The sequence below is a fragment of the Hakea prostrata genome, chromosome 9 (genome assembly GCF_041222555.1).
Source record: "Hakea prostrata isolate BN-2017 chromosome 9, UWA_Hpros_2, whole genome shotgun sequence".
NCBI classification, from domain to species: Eukaryota; Viridiplantae; Streptophyta; class Magnoliopsida; order Proteales; family Proteaceae; genus Hakea; species Hakea prostrata.
Genome location: NC_142608.1, coordinates 8,214,793 through 8,232,585, shown reverse-complemented (window position 1 = coordinate 8,232,585; position 17,793 = coordinate 8,214,793). Strand labels below are relative to the sequence as shown.

Genomic DNA, 17,793 nt, shown 5'->3' with positions numbered 1-17,793 from the left:
ACTAATGTCACTAGTTACCAAGTTAATAGTTTCTATTTTCTGTTTGGGAAGTTTCTATTTCTTGTAAAGCTTTAGCCAAGCTTAAATAGGCCCTTCCATTGTAATGAAGAAACTTTTGGAGAAATTGATCTATAACCTAGTAACCTTAGTTATAAAGTAAAATCCATGTTCAACAGCTGAGATAGCTGTGGGTGAGAGATTTAGGGCTGAGACAGCCCATCCTTACCCCTTCCTCCCTCTTCTTCTATCTATATCCTTCTATGTTCTTCATTCTTATATGAAAAAATAAAGAAATAAAAACCAGAAAATAAAATAAAAAAATTCCATTATTATAGAAGTCTTCATTATTGAGCTTCTACTGATAATTCTGGTTTGAGGTCGACTCTTGCATTAGTTGGGAGGGGGGGTTAGGGTGAAGGGGAACATATACAACTGATGGCATCTGTTAATATATAATCAATCATAATTATCAAGAACAAAGATTGCAAGCAGATCTCTACAAAAATAAATATTTTCTTTCTAGAAACTATTTTCTTCATTTCCCAACAATGGAATTGGTTCTAAAGATCTCTTACCATGTTTAGTGAGTCTGTACTGGAGACACGATGAAAAGCATGCATAGCATGTGGCAGTTCAAGAGGTGCAATGGGATCACAGGAACCTTCCTTGGGAGTTCTCATTCTCATGAGAATATGCCAGCTGGAATGCAACGATAGTATCAGTAGTCAAATGACCAAGGACTCAGCACAACATTGTAAGAAAACATTTAGTAGGTGCAAGTGCAACAAACTTTCCCGTAATACAGAAAAATAAGAGAGAAGTACCCATTCAGGCAGCACTAGGAAAATAAAATCAACTTGTGTCTGGAATGAAAGAAAAAAATATGCATCCAAATTAAAATAATCAATATGACATTGTGCTAGAGTTCCATCTTGATAAATTAAAACACGTTGAACCTGTATAGGGCTGCAAGGGTTAAATATTGCCACAACAGTCCAAGTGATAAGAGATCATCCAAAGAGAAAGCAGATAATATTTCTGAGTAACAAAGAATGACAACAGATCACCACATGCTGTTTTTTCACTGATGAAAAACAAAAAGTGTAAATCCATTATGATTTATTTCAAGCCTAGTCTACAGCGGTTTGAGTAACCAATCAGACCTACTGCAATTTACAGCTATTTTTGGTATACTTGTAACTTTGTGTTATTCTGACTTCTGAGGTATATATGTTAATTACCCTTTTGTCTCCCAATAAAATAGAACATGGATGTCCTCTCTTGAGAGGGCAAACCTATACCATTTCTGCACTGGCAGGTTTGATGGGGGGCAATTTTCCAACATAACCTTACCAAAGCAATTTATGCTGAGAGGCTGTTTCAATACCTTGACCTCAAGCTACAACTGTGGCCCACCAACCACTGCATCAAGGCCTGCCCCTAGTGTGCTCTGTTGAGACAGGAGTAAGTATTCCTCCAGGCCCAACTTGAAGCAAATTCTTGGTTTCATAAACAACTTGATGTGAACAAGGGTTCACCCCTTGGCCGAAACCCTGGAGTCGGCCTCAGGCCCTCAAGGCAACTCGAGGGGTATTTTGGTCAAGTTCAGCCCTAATTATCTTCTGGGATTAATTTTCAGAATTTATTCTTAATTTTTAGTCTTGTTTTGTTTAGAAGCCTTGGTTTGATTTGTGAGTTGAGTTCTTGAATGATGAATCCTTAGGAGTCTTTTTTTAAAGTAGGACTCTTATAAGTCTTTTCTTTCAAGAAGAGTTTCTTTCCCCTATGTTTGATTATTAGTGTCCTAGGGAATCTATTTTCAAGAAGATTCCATTAATTGTTTAGTTAAAGTCTTTTAATTGTGTGGCTGAGATTAAATGCAAGGAGATCCTAAATTAAAAAGGATTCCCAACTAGATCATGGCTTTTAGCACCGGCTATAAGTAGCCTAATCTTTTCATTGTAATCTTTAAGTCTGGATTAATAAAATTAATGAAGAATTGCAGCCAAGAAGGTGTGGCAGGGACCTTTCAAGGGGGACCTTGTGGTTATCAAGAGTTCTCTTATCTTCGTTGGTTCTCTCCTGCAATTCCAGCAAAATGCAGCAATCTTCCTCCTCATTCTGCCCAGAAGTACGGAGCATCACCTCCCAAACCCATCACATAACCCTCCCAGCCCCTTCCCCTGTCTGTGCAAACCAGAAACCCCTTCCCCTTGCTGTCGCACCCTTCACAGCACCCTCCCCAACCACTGACAGCCCCTAAAACTCCCATTCCCTCTCTTCTCTCCATTGCACCTCTCCCACCCTCTTTTGTGACCTGCGGCATATCTGAAACAAGAAAGAAAAAGAAAGAAAGAAGAGAGAGATTCAAAGGATTGCCCAAGATTCATCCAAGAACCCACCGATTTTTTGTCCAAACCTTTTCCCATATTCCTAAAACCTTTATTTTCAGCTCCATGGTAATTTTGGGAATCTCAAACTAGCCCATAGAGATTTTGTCAAAACTCTAACTTTTCCTTATCAACCCATTGGATCCCAAATTTATCTCCTTGTCCTTCCCTACAATTCCCATCTAGATCAGATCAACCCATATCAATCCTAGGAGCTTCCCACAACTTCTTTAGTGATCCATAGACAACCCATAATATCTTAGACCTACCTGCTGGAAGATTCTGGGCGAACCCTCAATTTTAGGGAAACCATCCTAGGAACCTTAACCCTAAAATTGGATTTCCATCACAACGGTAAGTATTTACATTGACACTTCAACATTAACATCAAAGAATTCTTGTTTCTTGGTGAGGCAAATATCAATTCTTGTTTCTTTGTGAGGCAAATATCAACTTGCAGATTGACACATAGTTGTTCAGCATTGCCCAATTAAGATATATAGACCCATTGAAAAGAGCATCTCAGGCATAGATGTGTGGGTAAGACGGAAACCCTTTAGAGAATTGAGAATAGAGAATTATTGACTCAAATTATCTCATGGAATCAAATTTTTACAGACAATATTTATAGAGCAACAACTTTCTACAATGTAATTCAAAGCTTCATAAAATTTTCCATTAATAGCATCCCGGTGCATGAGGCTCCTGCCATTGCAAGGTCTGGGAGGGCAAATTTATGCAGCCTTAACATCCTTGTTGCAGAATAGTCTGTTTCCAAATTCCAAATCCTCAAGTCATTGTGATGAACAGATCTCAATGTTTCAGCACAGTAATATAAAATAGACCAAAGTACCAAACCAAATGATTGATGAAGCAGCTAAGTCTTGAGACTTTATTTTGGCCCATGGATGAGTTTTACAGGCCTCAGCTTTTATTTTTGGGTTTATTGTAATGGGCCAGATCTACTATAAGCCGATATTTGGGGTCTTAAATCTATTCAAGTAATTAAGAATATAGATTAGACTTTGTGGTCCAATGTACTGCTAACTTTAGTACAGAAAGATTCTTAATAAGTATCTTATGTCTTACATCTAATCAGTGGTATACCTTGTTTTGAGTCTTCAAGAGCAAGTATTTTGGTCGTTTTAAGTTGGTTTTTGTGAAGGTAACTTGAAGTAGGGTCAGATTAACTCTCTCTCTTCTCCTTCAGTCTTCCACACATCCAGAAATCCTCCTCCCCCATTATCCCACCAATCTGAACAGTACAGTTAATCACCTAATCCTTTTTTTTCTCCTTACTCCACTCGTCTTCTCTTCTATTATCTTCTCTACCTTGTCCTTCACCCTTATGGAGCATTCCATTATCTAATCTTTTTATTTCTCAACTTGTAATTCTATTATATTGCTTCTCATATTCCTATCTTGTTAAAATTTATTTCTACTATTATTTACTCTGATTTTCTGCACCTATTGTTGAGTAGCGAGAGATCCAAGATTTGTACATCAGACTGCATTACTTGAACTGGTTTGGAACTTGGACCAGAACCGGACATAGTTTTGGTTCCACGAGAAAATATCATAATTGGCAATGACCAGGGCACCATCCTGTTTTAGAGAAAGAGGGGTGAAGGACCAAACCGGTATCACGTTTCAAGTTTGACAATGTTTAGGATTTGACCACCATACTGGGGTCAAACCAGGTTGAACCACAAATGGTCACCCCTTCCTTTTTCTTTTTCTTTTTCTTTTTCCTTTTAAATCTGGTCGGATTTAATAAACTATGTTTTTCATACTTTACATTAACAGAACATTGCTTAAACTTGCAGGTGCACACTGTGCTTCTGATAGCTTATAGTAGAGAGAAATTTTGCAGCATGCTATAAAAGGCCATGTATATAGAATATAAAATCAAAGGTAGGGATTGCAGAACCTGTCTATTTTCATCTCTTTGGCTTTCTTCACTTTTTCCAAGAACACCTTCACAGACTGATGATCTGTGCCAGGATTCTTCTTTCCCTGTCAATTAGCAACCTCTGTTATGCCTACACATGTGGACTTTAATCCTACACTTTAGCAATGACATATGTCTTCTGTGAACTGAGTAAGAACTCTATTGTGGAGTGTTTCTTAGCATGGTAATGAAAACGGATATCCATTGAGAATTTCATGAAGGAAATTCTAGGTGGCTTTTATATGCAGGAAGCACATGAATGGATTTGAGTAATTAGTGGTTTAACTGAATGTATTGTTTACCAAAAAAAAAAAAAATATATATATAATTATAATATATATATATATATATATATATATATATATATATATATATATATATATATATATATATATATATATATATATATATATATATATTAGATTCCATGTAGTGTACCAAAACTAATTAAATATGCGTAATTGGCTAAAGTTGTTTGGTGAAAGATGAAAACCTATCTGGATTATCCATTGTGGAGTACACAGATAAGACAAAAGGTATACGGAAAACAGAAAACTTCAAAATGAAAGAGGTTACGCAACATGCAGTGATACATTCCACCTTTTAGGTAGCCATATTCTGATGAAAGAGAAACCAAAGGCTGACACACATCCATAATTATATCCGTGTCACTTTAAGAATTTTCAAACCAAAAGTTGAATACAATTGTTAAGGAAATAGATTGAATCTCACCCAACCAAATGAAAATGGAAGGTTGTTGCCAGTTCCCAGTGGTACTGTAGCAATTGGAGGTGGCTGAGACAGCTTGAGATCACAAACTACCCCAAGCAGCCAACTGGCTGTACCATCCCCACCTGCAACCTAAAAATGTTTACATAAGTTAAAATAATGAATAAAATTTATTCAGACAACAACAAATAAAATAATACAAACTACAAAGACTAAGTAAGCTAAGGCCTTCAGGGCTGCCTAAGTTGATAGACAACTAATTACATAATTATTACAACGGACAATCTGCTTAGTTAGTAACAGATGTTCCATCCCCTTCTGCAGCTTTTCAAATAAGCATCTCTAAAATACTTCTGCTATATAGCCCTTTTCTGTGTTTTGAATCTCAGTAAACGATTCCATATCAAATACAAAACACTGAAACTTTCATGCTTTGTTGCTCAAACAAGCCTTACCCATAAGTACATAAGTAATACACAAAACCTTAACTTTTGCATTTCAGACAACTCACTATTAGTCTCAGTCTCTTTTCAAATTCTACAGAAAAATCGTCTCCATTGAGCTTGAGCTTTTCTAAATTGACATAAATCCTGCGTAAAACTTTATCAGGGGCCTCTTCCCCCAAATCAAAAACCTGAAGAATTTTCAGAGTGAATTTTCTTAATTAAACTTAAGCAATAAGAAGAAAACAGAAATCAAAATTAAGGGAGAATTTTCTGCTGATTCCCCAGGTAGGATGACAAAGAATACCTGATTTTCATTGAGAAGATCACGATATGACTTAAGAAGATCCCCACCAAGTTGACCACCACTTTTGGCGTTTATGAACACGATCACAGGGCATGCGGGAACGCTTGTAACCTTCTCAGACTCCAAGTCTAGTTTAAGTATGTAATTTGGGATGTAAAACTCCTTTAAGAAGTGGTCATCCTTGGGATCGCAATCAACCATTATGACTTCCCAACTGAAGTATCATATCACAAGTGACAATCAAGTTCAAAGGTCTAAAAAGCATTTGAGAGGGTTTTCTACCTTTAAAAACTGAGTAAAGTCAGATGAAAAAGTAATGAATGACTGACAGAATGCCAAAAAGTAGGTTACTTCATTGATTTAGCAGTGGCCAAATCTACCCTACATTAAGGATCAACAATAGTTACCAGTATATTCTGAATATAGCTACCTGTACTAGGTACGAATGGATAGATGTTCCCAGAATAAAGTGAATCATTGTGTGCAACCAGTACGCTAAAATACTTCTTAAAGAAGTTTCACAATGACAATATCTAAAGCCACAAAATAACATAGGAGGCAATACTATGGTTATTGATGAAATTAAAGAGGAAAATAGGGAGGGAAAACTCATTGTAGTACAAATGTGCAGAAATAATCTTTGAAAACCAAGTGGGTTTGAACAATTCACATCTCCAATATACACCCATAAGAAAGGCCTTAAAACAAAAGGGATGGATAAGATGCATGGGAAAAACATGATACTTCTATTTCTTTTAACCCATAGAGAGTAAAAGGAGGATTCTTGTTGAATCGGGAATCCACTCCCTCTAGACAATTACATTAACATATTAGATCGGACGGAATTCCCTTTTCATTGAACATCTTAATGGAGTCCTGTTCTTAACAACAGTCCGACTCAAACAATGCAGGGATTAGATAATTCAATAAATCAAAATAAAAAAGATCACGACACACCATAACTCAAAAACCATCTACGTTTTACTTCAGTATGTATCTATCAATGAAATTAATGCACTACATCATTAAGATCACCCAACCCAACCTTTTCAGAAGAAAACTATGAGAAAAAGAAAAAAAAACAAAAGATCATATCGTACAGTAACAGCTCCACAATGAAGAAGATCACACGTGCTGTTGTTGAGAAAACAAAAGGAAGAGATCTTTTGAGAAAGAATGGACGAGAAATTTTGAGAAAGAAACAACAACAAAGGAATAAACACTAGAAATAATACCTGAGAAAAATTCTCGAACAATCAAATAGCAAATAGGGATCTGAAGAGATATCGTTACAGCAGTTCCGTTTCTTGGATGTATCTCTCAGAATATTCAAAATGGCAGTCTGAGATGTCAAAACGAAAGGTTCAAAAACACGGTCCGGACAAGAAATGTGGCTTTAAATAGGATTTTCTGAGAATTTAACCACAGGAAACACAGAAAGTCATCTTTCCACAAGCTTTCAGCTGAGCCAACCAGCGATTTCCGAATTTGCTTCTTCCCTCCAACCGGAAATGACTCCGCGCATTCCCCACCCACGTGTTGGACGCTGACTATCACCTTAAGCGCGTAACGGTTTCCTCGACGGGTCGACCACGTTGGACTTAAAATGCTTATGTTGAATTTATATAAGCAATACAAACATTTAAAAAAAAAAAATATATATATATATATATATATTATTTATTTAGTAAAAAAAATGTTATATTTTTATATTTTAATTGAAAATCTAAACATGCAAGCAATTCCGAATTGGGTAGTCACATGCATGCATGCTACCAACGAAGTGTAAATGCAATCAGATCCAATTCTAAGATTCTATTTGCCCATTATTTATTCATTTATTTATTTTATCTTAAGTTTGCAATTTCTACCATTGTTGCAAGCAGGGGCGGAGCCAGGATTGAACATTGGGGGGGGCCGAATGTATGTGAGCCAATGTGGGACCCACTGTAGGTCCTCTCAGAATATATTATTATATTTTAATGTGGATTATACATTAAAAATTAGGTAAATTAATAGAAAATTCGTGAGTGTGAGAGAGAAAGGAATAATTTGAGAAAGAGAGAGTGAATACTTGATGTGGAGAAGATTTAGGAAAATTTCAAAGTTTGCTAACTGCTTCAATATTTTGTGAGACGTGTGAGAAAAAAAAAAGGAGAAAAAATAGGAATAAAAGAGGAGATTCATGAGAGAATAAATAAAAATGAAAATAGGAGAGAATATATAAGGAGAAATTCATGGGTCGTGAGTTAGGTTTTAGTTAGTTTTTAATTAAAATTTAACCTTTTATTCCTTAAAATTAGGGATTTAATGACAACCATTAGATTAAGATTATGAATGACATTTGTACCCATCATCTTTATCTTAAATTTTTATTTTTAATTTTTGGAGGGGGGCCAAAGAGTGGTATTTCACATTTAAAGATAGAGAAATAAGGGAAAAAAAACAAGAAAATTCATAATTTCAAAAAATCCGGGGGGGGGGGCCATGGCCCCCTCCGGTCCCAACGTGGCTCCGCCACTGGTTGCAAGTATATTAGGGAGTAAGTATGGGCTAGGATTGGAATCTCTTTAGTCTTACTGTTTTTATATAAAATAATATAAGTTGTCACCGTTGTATGAGAAGCTCGCCTTCAGTGCCAACTTATGCACACCTCAACTAAATTTTGAAGAATTTTTAATTACTATAAGCAGGAATTCTCCTCTACTTCCAAGAAGATTCTAACTTTGACCTCTTACGTGGACGATGGCCTTTTGTCAACTAAGTCATTCATCAGTGTTATGACTATCATTTTTTATCTGATGACTTACAAAGCATCTATAAAAAAAATTCTAAACTTAATTAGAAATTATATAGTGTTTTTGTTATAGCTATTGCAGCCGCTGAAGCGGCCATTGGGTTAGCTATTGTTTCGTTAATTTTTCGAAACAGAAAATCAACTCGTATCAATCAATCGAATTTGTTGAATTGAAAATGGAATAAATATAATAAAATAAATATAAAAGAATAAAATTAAGTAATCAATGACATAATATAAATTCAAATTTGTTACCCATATGGATGCAAGTGGAGATAAATCGATTATTCTTAAACACGAATCCCACAACACAAAGGTGGATGTCTTTCTTCGGAAAAGACTACTCACGCATCAATAAAAATGGGAAAAAAATCATTTGAACAATTATTATATCCATCAAAAGAAACAAAAAAAGTACATTGTTAATAATAAAAAATAAATAATAGATAAATAAATAAAAAAGAAAGAAAAAAAAAAAAAAAAAAAAAAGAAAGAAGATGGAAAGAAAATGAAGAAAAAAAAGAAGAAAGAAGAGAAGAGAAGAAACAAAAAGATAAAGGCTTATAAAGAAGATCCACATGGTGATTGGCTTTGGCCAATAGGTTGGCACTCTTGACCATGCCAACCGTTATTTTTATCATGCCCAGTGCGGTGTTCTTTCATAATAGCATTGCTTTTTTAAAAATGTTTACCAAAATCAGGAGTTCTTTAACAAATACTTAAAAAAAAAAAAAAAAAAAAAAAAAAAGCAAAGCAACCATAGTTAACTCTTTTTATTTCCAATTATATGTGTAGTGCTATTTGATATTATTATATGTAGCACTAGGGCATGTTTGTCCCTCGTGTATATGATAAATGAAATTGTGTGCATAAACACTAGTTCAAATGAGGTTTTGATTTCATTAAGGTTACTCCCTCTAATCAATATTTGCAGCTGATCATAATTACATTCCAATAGTCATAATTATATATTTAAATGTTCAAATAAGAGGAAATAATTGTCTAGCATCTTGATGATGGGGAAAATCTAGTTGACTCCGAAAATATTAGTTGCATATCATTTTTATTCTAGTATTTTGTTATATAATTTATTTTAGAGCAAATTGCACTGACACCTAATAATGGAGACCTTAAAGCATTAATACCCCCACTTTATGTCTAAAAGCACAAAGATCCTTCATTTGATATATTTGTCCAATTTGTCACTGAAAATTTTTCAGACACTGTTTATAGGAATATTTTTGAAAAAAAAATAGTGATTTAATTGTTTTTTGTAATAAATTTGACAAATATACCTAATGAAAATCCAATTTTATGGTCTCTGTGCTTTTTAAACATAAAGTGAGGTGTCAGTCCTTTAAGGCTTCTAGTGCAAATTTCTCTTTATTTTATGAAACATGTTTGTCTTAAAGTTCTGATTGTATATGTCGTCCTTTACTTAAAAAAGAAAAAAAAAAAATCTTCTCCTTTTTGTTTCCCTCGTCTATGTATGTTAAGAATATTGTATAGCAACGTAGATTTATGCTTGAAAGTGAGAATACCTGATATTCCGTTTATTTTGATAAACTTTTACTCCGACTTATCACGTCTTATGGGCTGAACCCTAGCACCTCCTTTGAAGAAATAGCTCTGAAGAAATCGATCGTCGCCACCGTGCTTTGAGGTGGAGAGCCTTTGTCTCTCCACCTCCTCCACTCCTAAACCTTCATACCTACTACCTCACATCCTCTCTCCCTCTCTCCGCCTCTCTGTTCTTTTCTCTGTTTTTTTTCTTGCTCCATCGCCTCCTCTCGCCCTCCACCCCTACCCCTGTTCTGTTCCCTCTCTCCTCCTCTTTCTCGTGACCGGTTTAGAGAAGAAAAAGAAAAAGAAAAAGAAGAAACTCTCAGTTTCCCATTCTCTCCGTCGTTTCTCTCTCTCTGATTTCTCTTTTTCTCCAATCGGTGGAAGGTTGTTTCTGCTCCATCGCCTCCTCTCTCCCTCCACCCCCGTCTGCTCTCTCCGCCTCTTTGTTTGCCTTGTCCATCTCCACCCCCACCCCTGTTCTACTCCCTCACCTCCCTCTCGTTGCCTCTCTTCCATGACTGGTTTAGAGAAGGACAAAAAAAAAAGTTTCAGGTAGATGCGAGATCCAGTAGTGCAATCTGCAGGTTTGAAGGTTTCACGCCGGAGTTAGAAGTATCTCTCTTGGATCTTGAAGCTTTGCTACTGTGAGAGTCTCGTGTTACTGGTCGCTGTTGATGTGTCTTTGCCGTGGCTGTTGTTTCCGCCCTTGAGGCGTGTTATCTCTTCACCCTGTGGCGTGTATTTTCGCCCTTGTGGCATGTCTATGTCCGCATTTATGGTGTGTCACCTCTTTGGGCGTTTGTAATGGATGATACGTATGTCGTATTCATCGTGATTAATTGTTATTGTGGTTGTTACAAACACTTTTCAAAAGGGATTAGGCTCGACCCATTCCTTAGCCTGGATGACCTTGTCTATTGCATGTATGACATTTGATCACTTTCCATTCCTTGTTTCAGATCGAACCTTGTGTTTTCATGAATTTATCTTTTGTATTTATTTTTTTTCTTTGTTGTGTCTGTATTTTCTTTCTAATTCATGAATATTTAGTTTCTTACAAAAAAAAAAAAAACTTATCACGTTTTATCGTATAGGCACATGGATTTATGCTTGAAAATGAGAATGCCAAATATCCCGTCTATTCGATAGTCTATTGCTCATCAACTTCAACTTTCTTCCAAAATTCATAACTTTGTGATCAAATCAATCAAATCCCCAATGACATAGGTTGTGAATCATTCAAAATATTTTCACCCAAAATCCAAAAAAGAATCATTCAAAATGTTCCGGCTATCTTACCATATGATCATCTCTCTTCTGTTAATAGCCATACCGTTCCATAACTTTTTGCTGCCAAGATTCTCAGACTCTTAAAGAGTACTTTCCAACGCTCAATACAACGGCATTCCTTTAATTTGGTAAATGGAAAAAACTGAATATACTGACAGCAGCATTGCGTTCTCACTTCTCAGCGGCATACTCAATACTGTATCCTAGAGTGTAGGCCTAACCGATCTCTAGGAAAACAAATGCTGAAGCATCATTGAAAGAATAACCAAGTTGGCTAAGGCTCTTTTTGGTATCAATTCTCATTTCCTATTATGCCTATTTAAAATAAATAAGTACAAGAATTTATTATTAGTCAAGAATGAAATATAGTTTGGTAAACTTTGTCGAAAATAAATTATGGAATAAAAAATAAGTTTGGTGTCAAAATAAAAAATTATTAAAAAATAATAGTGAGCAAATGATAAAAGAGGAGAAAAGTATAACTTTTATAAAAAAATGTGTATTGACTATTTTACTCTCATCTTAACCATCAAATTTTGAGAATGAAATTCTCACTATAATCCATAATAGACAAAAAGTTCATTATGAATTTTTAAAGTTTTTCTATTATTTTAAATAAAAACAAAACAGCTAATAGATGCCAAACAACTTAAAATAATGAAAAAAAATCTCGTATTGAGAATGATAATTGATACCAAAAAGAGCCTAAATGCGATTGGCAATGTAACATCACATTTGACATGTAACTCAATTATAGGCATGATGGGTAGTTCGGGTCCACATTGCTCTCCTCTAGCTGGCTTAAACTGTGCAATGCTATCTATGCTTGTGGGGGATAATAGTTACCTTTTGAATCAGCATTCACAAAATAGTATAACCATGAAAAAGAAAATGGCAGAATTATAGAATATTCTTTAGCAAAACACAAGCTCAAATTAAACGAAAGCAGATCTTTAACTAAGTTATGGATTGTCAAAAACTGATGCCTAAACTTTTTTGGTCAAGAACAATCAGAAAAACTCCCATTTGAGTTCAGTGGCAAACTTGAGCTGAAGCTGCAATATTCTCGAGTCGATTAGTAAACACAAATTTCCTGAATTTTTCATAGAACTCAGTTAATCCTGGTAACTGACCTAACTGGTCCAATGGTACAGATTCTCTGATGAAAGATCCCAGCAAGGTGGCTTAAAGCGACTTCATGATGATAACTTAATGGTAAGGGCTGAAGGCATACATCGAGTGGCTTGATTACCCCCAAAAAAAGGGGGAAATTCAGACTCCTTCATCATCAGAAATCAAACAATCCTTTATTTGCTCCCTGAAAAAATAAAAGAAATAATTAAAAAAAAAACACTAAGTTCCTCAGATCCAGTTAACTAACACTAAACACTAAGTTCCCTTAACCAACCAACCAAACCCTCCCCCCAAAAAAAAAAAAAAAAAAAAAAAAAAAAAAAAAAAAGTTCCGTAGAGTCTAGAGAGGCTGTTTCCAGAGGACTTGAACCCCTGACCTCTTAGTCACGACAGAGCAACCTTCATCATTGCACCATGGTCCACCACACTCAATTCAAGTAAATTATTATGATTAAGTAAGCTACACAAAAAGTTGGAAATGTTACCTCAGCCAATCTTGGTTACAGCAGACGCCATCCCTCACTTGAGCAACCATTGGTTTTGGGAGAAGTGAATATAAATTCTCCATGGATGATGGCTCCTTAGGAAGTATCTGAAACTGACAACTGGAACAACAACTTCTCCAGAAAATATCGGCCCTAGTTTTGGAATGCTCCAGAATGCCTCTTGAACTTAGCAGATCTGAATTCTTAATTGGGCTGTTGCAGATTGGACAGAAAAGTTCTGATGGATTGGATTCATTTGGTTTGAAATTCAACTTCTTATGACGCCTTCGGAAAGACAAATGATTACTTGAGTCATTGGCTTCTGGTAGGTAATTGAAATTAAATGGAGTAAGCTTTTCTGCTGTTCTTACTATGGTGGGTTGTCTGGAAGGATTCTCTTCCTGCAGTACAAAAGTCATCTTTAGGGATTGAGATGCAACAGTAAGGATACAGAAAACTAGGGCTTCTAACAGAAAACAAAAGAAAGAGCAACAAGATCATTCAACCTGCAAGAGGGTAACAAAGGATGACACCAAACCGTTGATGCCAGAACGAGGTCCATCAAGCAGCTCCACTGTCTTCAAGCTGCCCTGTCAAAATAAGCTCCAACCATCATGGCCATAGAGGTGAACAATGAATGTACAACATGAAAAGAATCTACTACAAACCTCTCATGGTAACAAAGCGTTTTAAGCTCCTGTATAAGACAATCACGAAGAGGAAGTACAACTGGAACCTCCCACCTTGCATCAACATACTGTATATCTGCTGGTAAAGAGTACCCTTGGCCCTGATGAACAGAAACAGCCAATAAGATCCTGGGTATCTCTTGATAGTTGCAACTGACCAGCAGAAGATGCACTCTACTGTCTTTGGCTACTCATTTAAGCACCCTATGGTAATAACAGCTAGGAAATGTTAACCCGTAAAAGAATATGAAATAAACCCACAACCTTCAAGAAGTTAAAGTCAAGTGAAAAGAAGTTCATTATCACATGATATTTACTTAACTGGCTTAGCTCCAATCCATGTGCTGGGAGAATGGAAGAGCAAAATAATGGCAGGAATTAACCATTCATTTAAAAAGTTGACAAGGCATCACCATGGACGTAAGAACGACAGCACCATTGAGGTAGGGGTCCCAATTGGTTGGTTTGATCAGGTATCATTTATTGGGACAAACCAAAGCCAAACCATTGAGGTGAAATTCAGTCTCATTCAGTTCCAGTTTCCATGATTTTTCCTTCCAGGTTCTTGACTCATCAGTCCATCATACAAATAATGCATACAAACTGGTCCTTATCTCTTTTTTTCCCCGGTACTTGTCTCAGATTTTTATTAGGCTCAAGACCTGTTTCCTGTTTCAGTTTGTGCCATTTCCAAAAATGTAAAAACCAACCATTAGAGTTCATTTTAGTATGGTATCCCCGGTCAGCCTGATCGGTTCAGGCTGGAATTTGGAAACCCTAACTTGAAGTCCAAGGCAACAAAACGGTTGCAGATGCATCCAAAATCAAAACTCATCACCTCTGACATAAATTCTAATTGTGCCTCACTATAGGAATAAAATGGCTAGAATACATGGCCTGAGATGCACTTGCCATGGTGCTCCAGCCCAGGTAAGGACATATTGTACTGCCTAGGAATCAAGACACTGTAATTACTATGCGTTTCGTGGCACTGTAACTACTATGCATTTCATACACATCTAGTTCCCCAAATGTAATTATTACACCCTATGTTGCATGCTATAATACAACTTATTGGACTACAAACTAGCAGGTCAAGATCCTAAGGTAGTCATTGACCACAAACAAACAAGGATACTATTCAGGCAAAAAGAAGATAGTTGAAAGCAGAGTTGGACATTGTTAATATACTTTACAATGTAATCCCATTGACAAACCTTCACAGTTGCAGAAATGACATGGCAAGCGATCGTTGATGTGCAGGATCCTAGTACCAGTTTGTTGTATCCATGGTCAGAAGCAATCTGAGGAAGATAACAAAAATGCTATATGAAAAACAGAGCAATGCCATAATCCTAAATGAAGACATGAATAAGAACTAAAAGCGAACCTTCTGCAAAGATATCATACGTAGATACCGTAAAAGATCTTCTTTCCCAGTTATATCACTAATTGCATGTAGTAACTCTCTCAATTTCTCAATTCCATCTTTGGGGTCCAAAGAAAAAATATTTCCGGTTGGTGCAACATACAACTCTTTTGTTGGGGGAGCTAAACTTGAAACAATCAATCTAATATCTTGGATTGCTTTCTCAAATTCATGACAAGGGATGGAAGAAATAGCACTTTCATCAATAAAAGCGATTCCAACACCAAATACTGGTAATGATTTGTCTCTACTGGCATCTGAATTTCTTTGTGCTTTTTGTTGCAACTCATGGACAAACTGTAGAGCCACCCTACAATAGAATTCATTTCTTCAGGCAACATAATATAATGGTAAAATGATTTGAATTAGAAAGATTGCTAAAAGAATACTCATTCATGAACAATTAAACAGATAATAGTTGTTTCTGAAACAAGTCAAACAACAATTGTTAGTGACCTCGAATGGCATATGAATATTCCTCAATCTGCTGAATATGTTGGACAAGTTCATCTGCCATAAAGGTGGACAGCAAGGAAGTGCTGGCACAACAGCTACAACTAAGCATCATCCCGACTGGATGGAGTTGGCTAAATAGATCCGAGCAAGGCACCACAAAAAAATAATATGAATAAGACAAGCACAATCACAGGACAACAACTCTGCGAAATCTCACCTAAATGGGAGTCAGCTACTTAAATCCTTGACCTCCACTCAGCTTGCAAGGTCATACTTAGAAAGAAACCTAAGCTATGCATGTCTTTCCTCACTATCCTAGGGCCATTTTCGGTCTTCCCCTACCTTGATGCTGATCTGAAGACCTAAATCCCCAAGATGAAGAAGAAGAAGAAGAAGAAGGAAAAAAAAGAAGTGTTACACCAGGACACCTAACTACTGGTTACTAGTAATAGAGTACATTACAAGTTGGTTTCGTTTTAATATTATTTCCTAAAAAAGTTGTTTCATTAAACCCATCTGAACCATTGTTCAAGTTATAGTGTTACTGTATTGTTCGTTCAGTTTAAGTTATCATGTAGCCAACACATTACCGTTTGTAGATTGTAATGAGGACTTCCGCACCAACCCATGATTTCTGAAGGGTGGTCTGAGAATTGTTGGTATTTTATTTTCCTACGGTAACTAGAATCACCTAGGACAAAGGTTGAAGGCCTAAGGCCACAATATAAACATAGGCAGAAATCGTGGAAGGGGAGAAACTCTCAGATTCTCAAACATTGTTTGTAAGCTGATGCTGCAGCTATCTCTTGTCTCCACTGGGCTCTAGTTTAGTGTTTGACCTAATTTCCGACGGGATTAAAGAAGTTTGAATTAAAGCTTCCCCTTCAACCAGACTGAAATTGACTTAAAGATTCAAGGTTCATATTCAAGTTGAAGCAATTCTAGCCATCAACAAGCTGCAGCCAAGCTTCAACATCAGTAGCAGGTTTTGACAACATTCACCCAGGCCAAGTTCTTCTTCTACCCTCTTATCACCCAAAACCTAACCATTCGCGGGGCAAGGGGGGGGGGTTATTTGACCATTAGAAACCATTCAAACCTATCCCACCAGCTCCCCAGATCAACCCCTACACTCGATTCTCCTTGCTGCCTATTTCCTCCATTCAAACCTTAGATTCATCCCTAACCTCAGGAGAAAAACCTATATTCTTGCCCAGCCATCCAAATTCTCTAAAATTTGGATCAAATGAAGCCATCACTCATCCAAGCCCATCCCCAAATCCAGACCTCCGTTTCAGCAAGCCTTCAAATCTTTTTGATTTAAACAAAATGGGTAAAGGTAAATAAAGGAACCCACCAATTTAGCATATAGTACAGTATTCCTACGAACAATGACTTCTTGTCTAATTTAGGTTTTAATAGTATTAGTGGTGCTTTCCCAGAAGGCACCAACTTACCTTCAAAACTACTGCTACAGAATACAGATGAACAAAAGAAGAGTAAACAATGGTGTCCTTTCACAAAAGGCAGCTAATAACCTTCAAAACTACTGCTGCAAATTAACGAAGAGACAGACCTGGAGGAAGGGCCACCAGAGAAAGCGACGAGGACATTATCATGGGGAGAAATCAAGTCTTTCGTGGTGACGGTGACCTTGAACTTGCCATAAAGTGATGAACGGAAGCATCCGAAACAGAGACGGCTTTCATCTCCAATGATGGCTTCATCGGTCTTGCACTTGAAGCATAAACTCTGACGACGCCCAGACCCCTCAGAAGAAGAAACATTATCAGTTGATATTGAATTGGTCTTCACGTTGGGTTCTGCTGTTTTCCTTTTTGCCGACACCACCAATTCTTCTTCATCTTCGTCTCTGCAGCAACCAGTCTGGCCGCAAGCTGTGGCAGCGCATGCCATCCCTTTGCGTTTTGCTTCTGGCCTAAAAGGATGTTCCTTCTCCGCAAGGGTCTTCGGATCCTAGGATTCGTAACTGTATCACGGTTGAGCCTGAGCCGTCCCGTGTAGGTTTCCTACGCCGCCATCTTCGGATTCAAAACCACCCCCAAGGTTCATTTCCATATGTATCCAAGTGCAGATCTTTTCTTATTGGTTGGCTCTAAGGACCCG

The 17,793-nt window shown here is 36.8% G+C and overlaps 2 protein-coding genes across 3 annotated transcripts in view; both read right to left on the bottom strand.

The window, feature by feature from the left end:
* The window catches only part of DGK5 (diacylglycerol kinase 5), a 39,011-nt gene extending 31,638 nt beyond the window's left edge, over positions 1–7,373 (bottom strand). Inside the window, exons 1-6 of one of the 2 annotated variants that reach the window (XM_089167753.1) lie at positions 7,056–7,373; positions 5,821–6,034; positions 5,582–5,704; positions 5,074–5,202; positions 4,321–4,406; positions 576–699 (exon numbers count right to left, since the gene is read on the bottom strand). In XM_089167753.1, the coding sequence (XP_089023879.1) occupies positions 576–699; positions 4,321–4,406; positions 5,074–5,202; positions 5,582–5,704; positions 5,821–6,021 (663 nt within the window). In that variant the 5' untranslated portion in view covers positions 6,022–6,034; positions 7,056–7,373. Of the gene's footprint in view, positions 1–575; positions 700–4,320; positions 4,407–5,073; positions 5,203–5,581; positions 5,705–5,820; positions 6,035–6,920; positions 7,021–7,055 lie in introns of those variants that run through there. The other variant, XM_089167754.1, reaches the window with a different exon arrangement.
* Positions 7,374–12,202: 4,829 nt separating this feature from the next.
* LOC149004468 (Adenine nucleotide alpha hydrolases-like superfamily protein) lies at positions 12,203–17,688 on the bottom strand. The gene is made up of 7 exons (XM_089168015.1): positions 17,243–17,688; positions 15,172–15,520; positions 14,999–15,085; positions 13,761–13,882; positions 13,599–13,677; positions 13,093–13,493; positions 12,203–12,791 (listed from the first exon to the last, which is right to left on the bottom strand). The coding sequence occupies exons 1-7, from the start codon at positions 17,581–17,583 to the stop codon at positions 12,746–12,748; spliced, it is 1,425 nt and encodes a 474-aa protein (XP_089024141.1). The 5' UTR covers positions 17,584–17,688; the 3' UTR covers positions 12,203–12,745.
* Between the last annotated feature and the right edge of the window lie 105 nt (positions 17,689–17,793).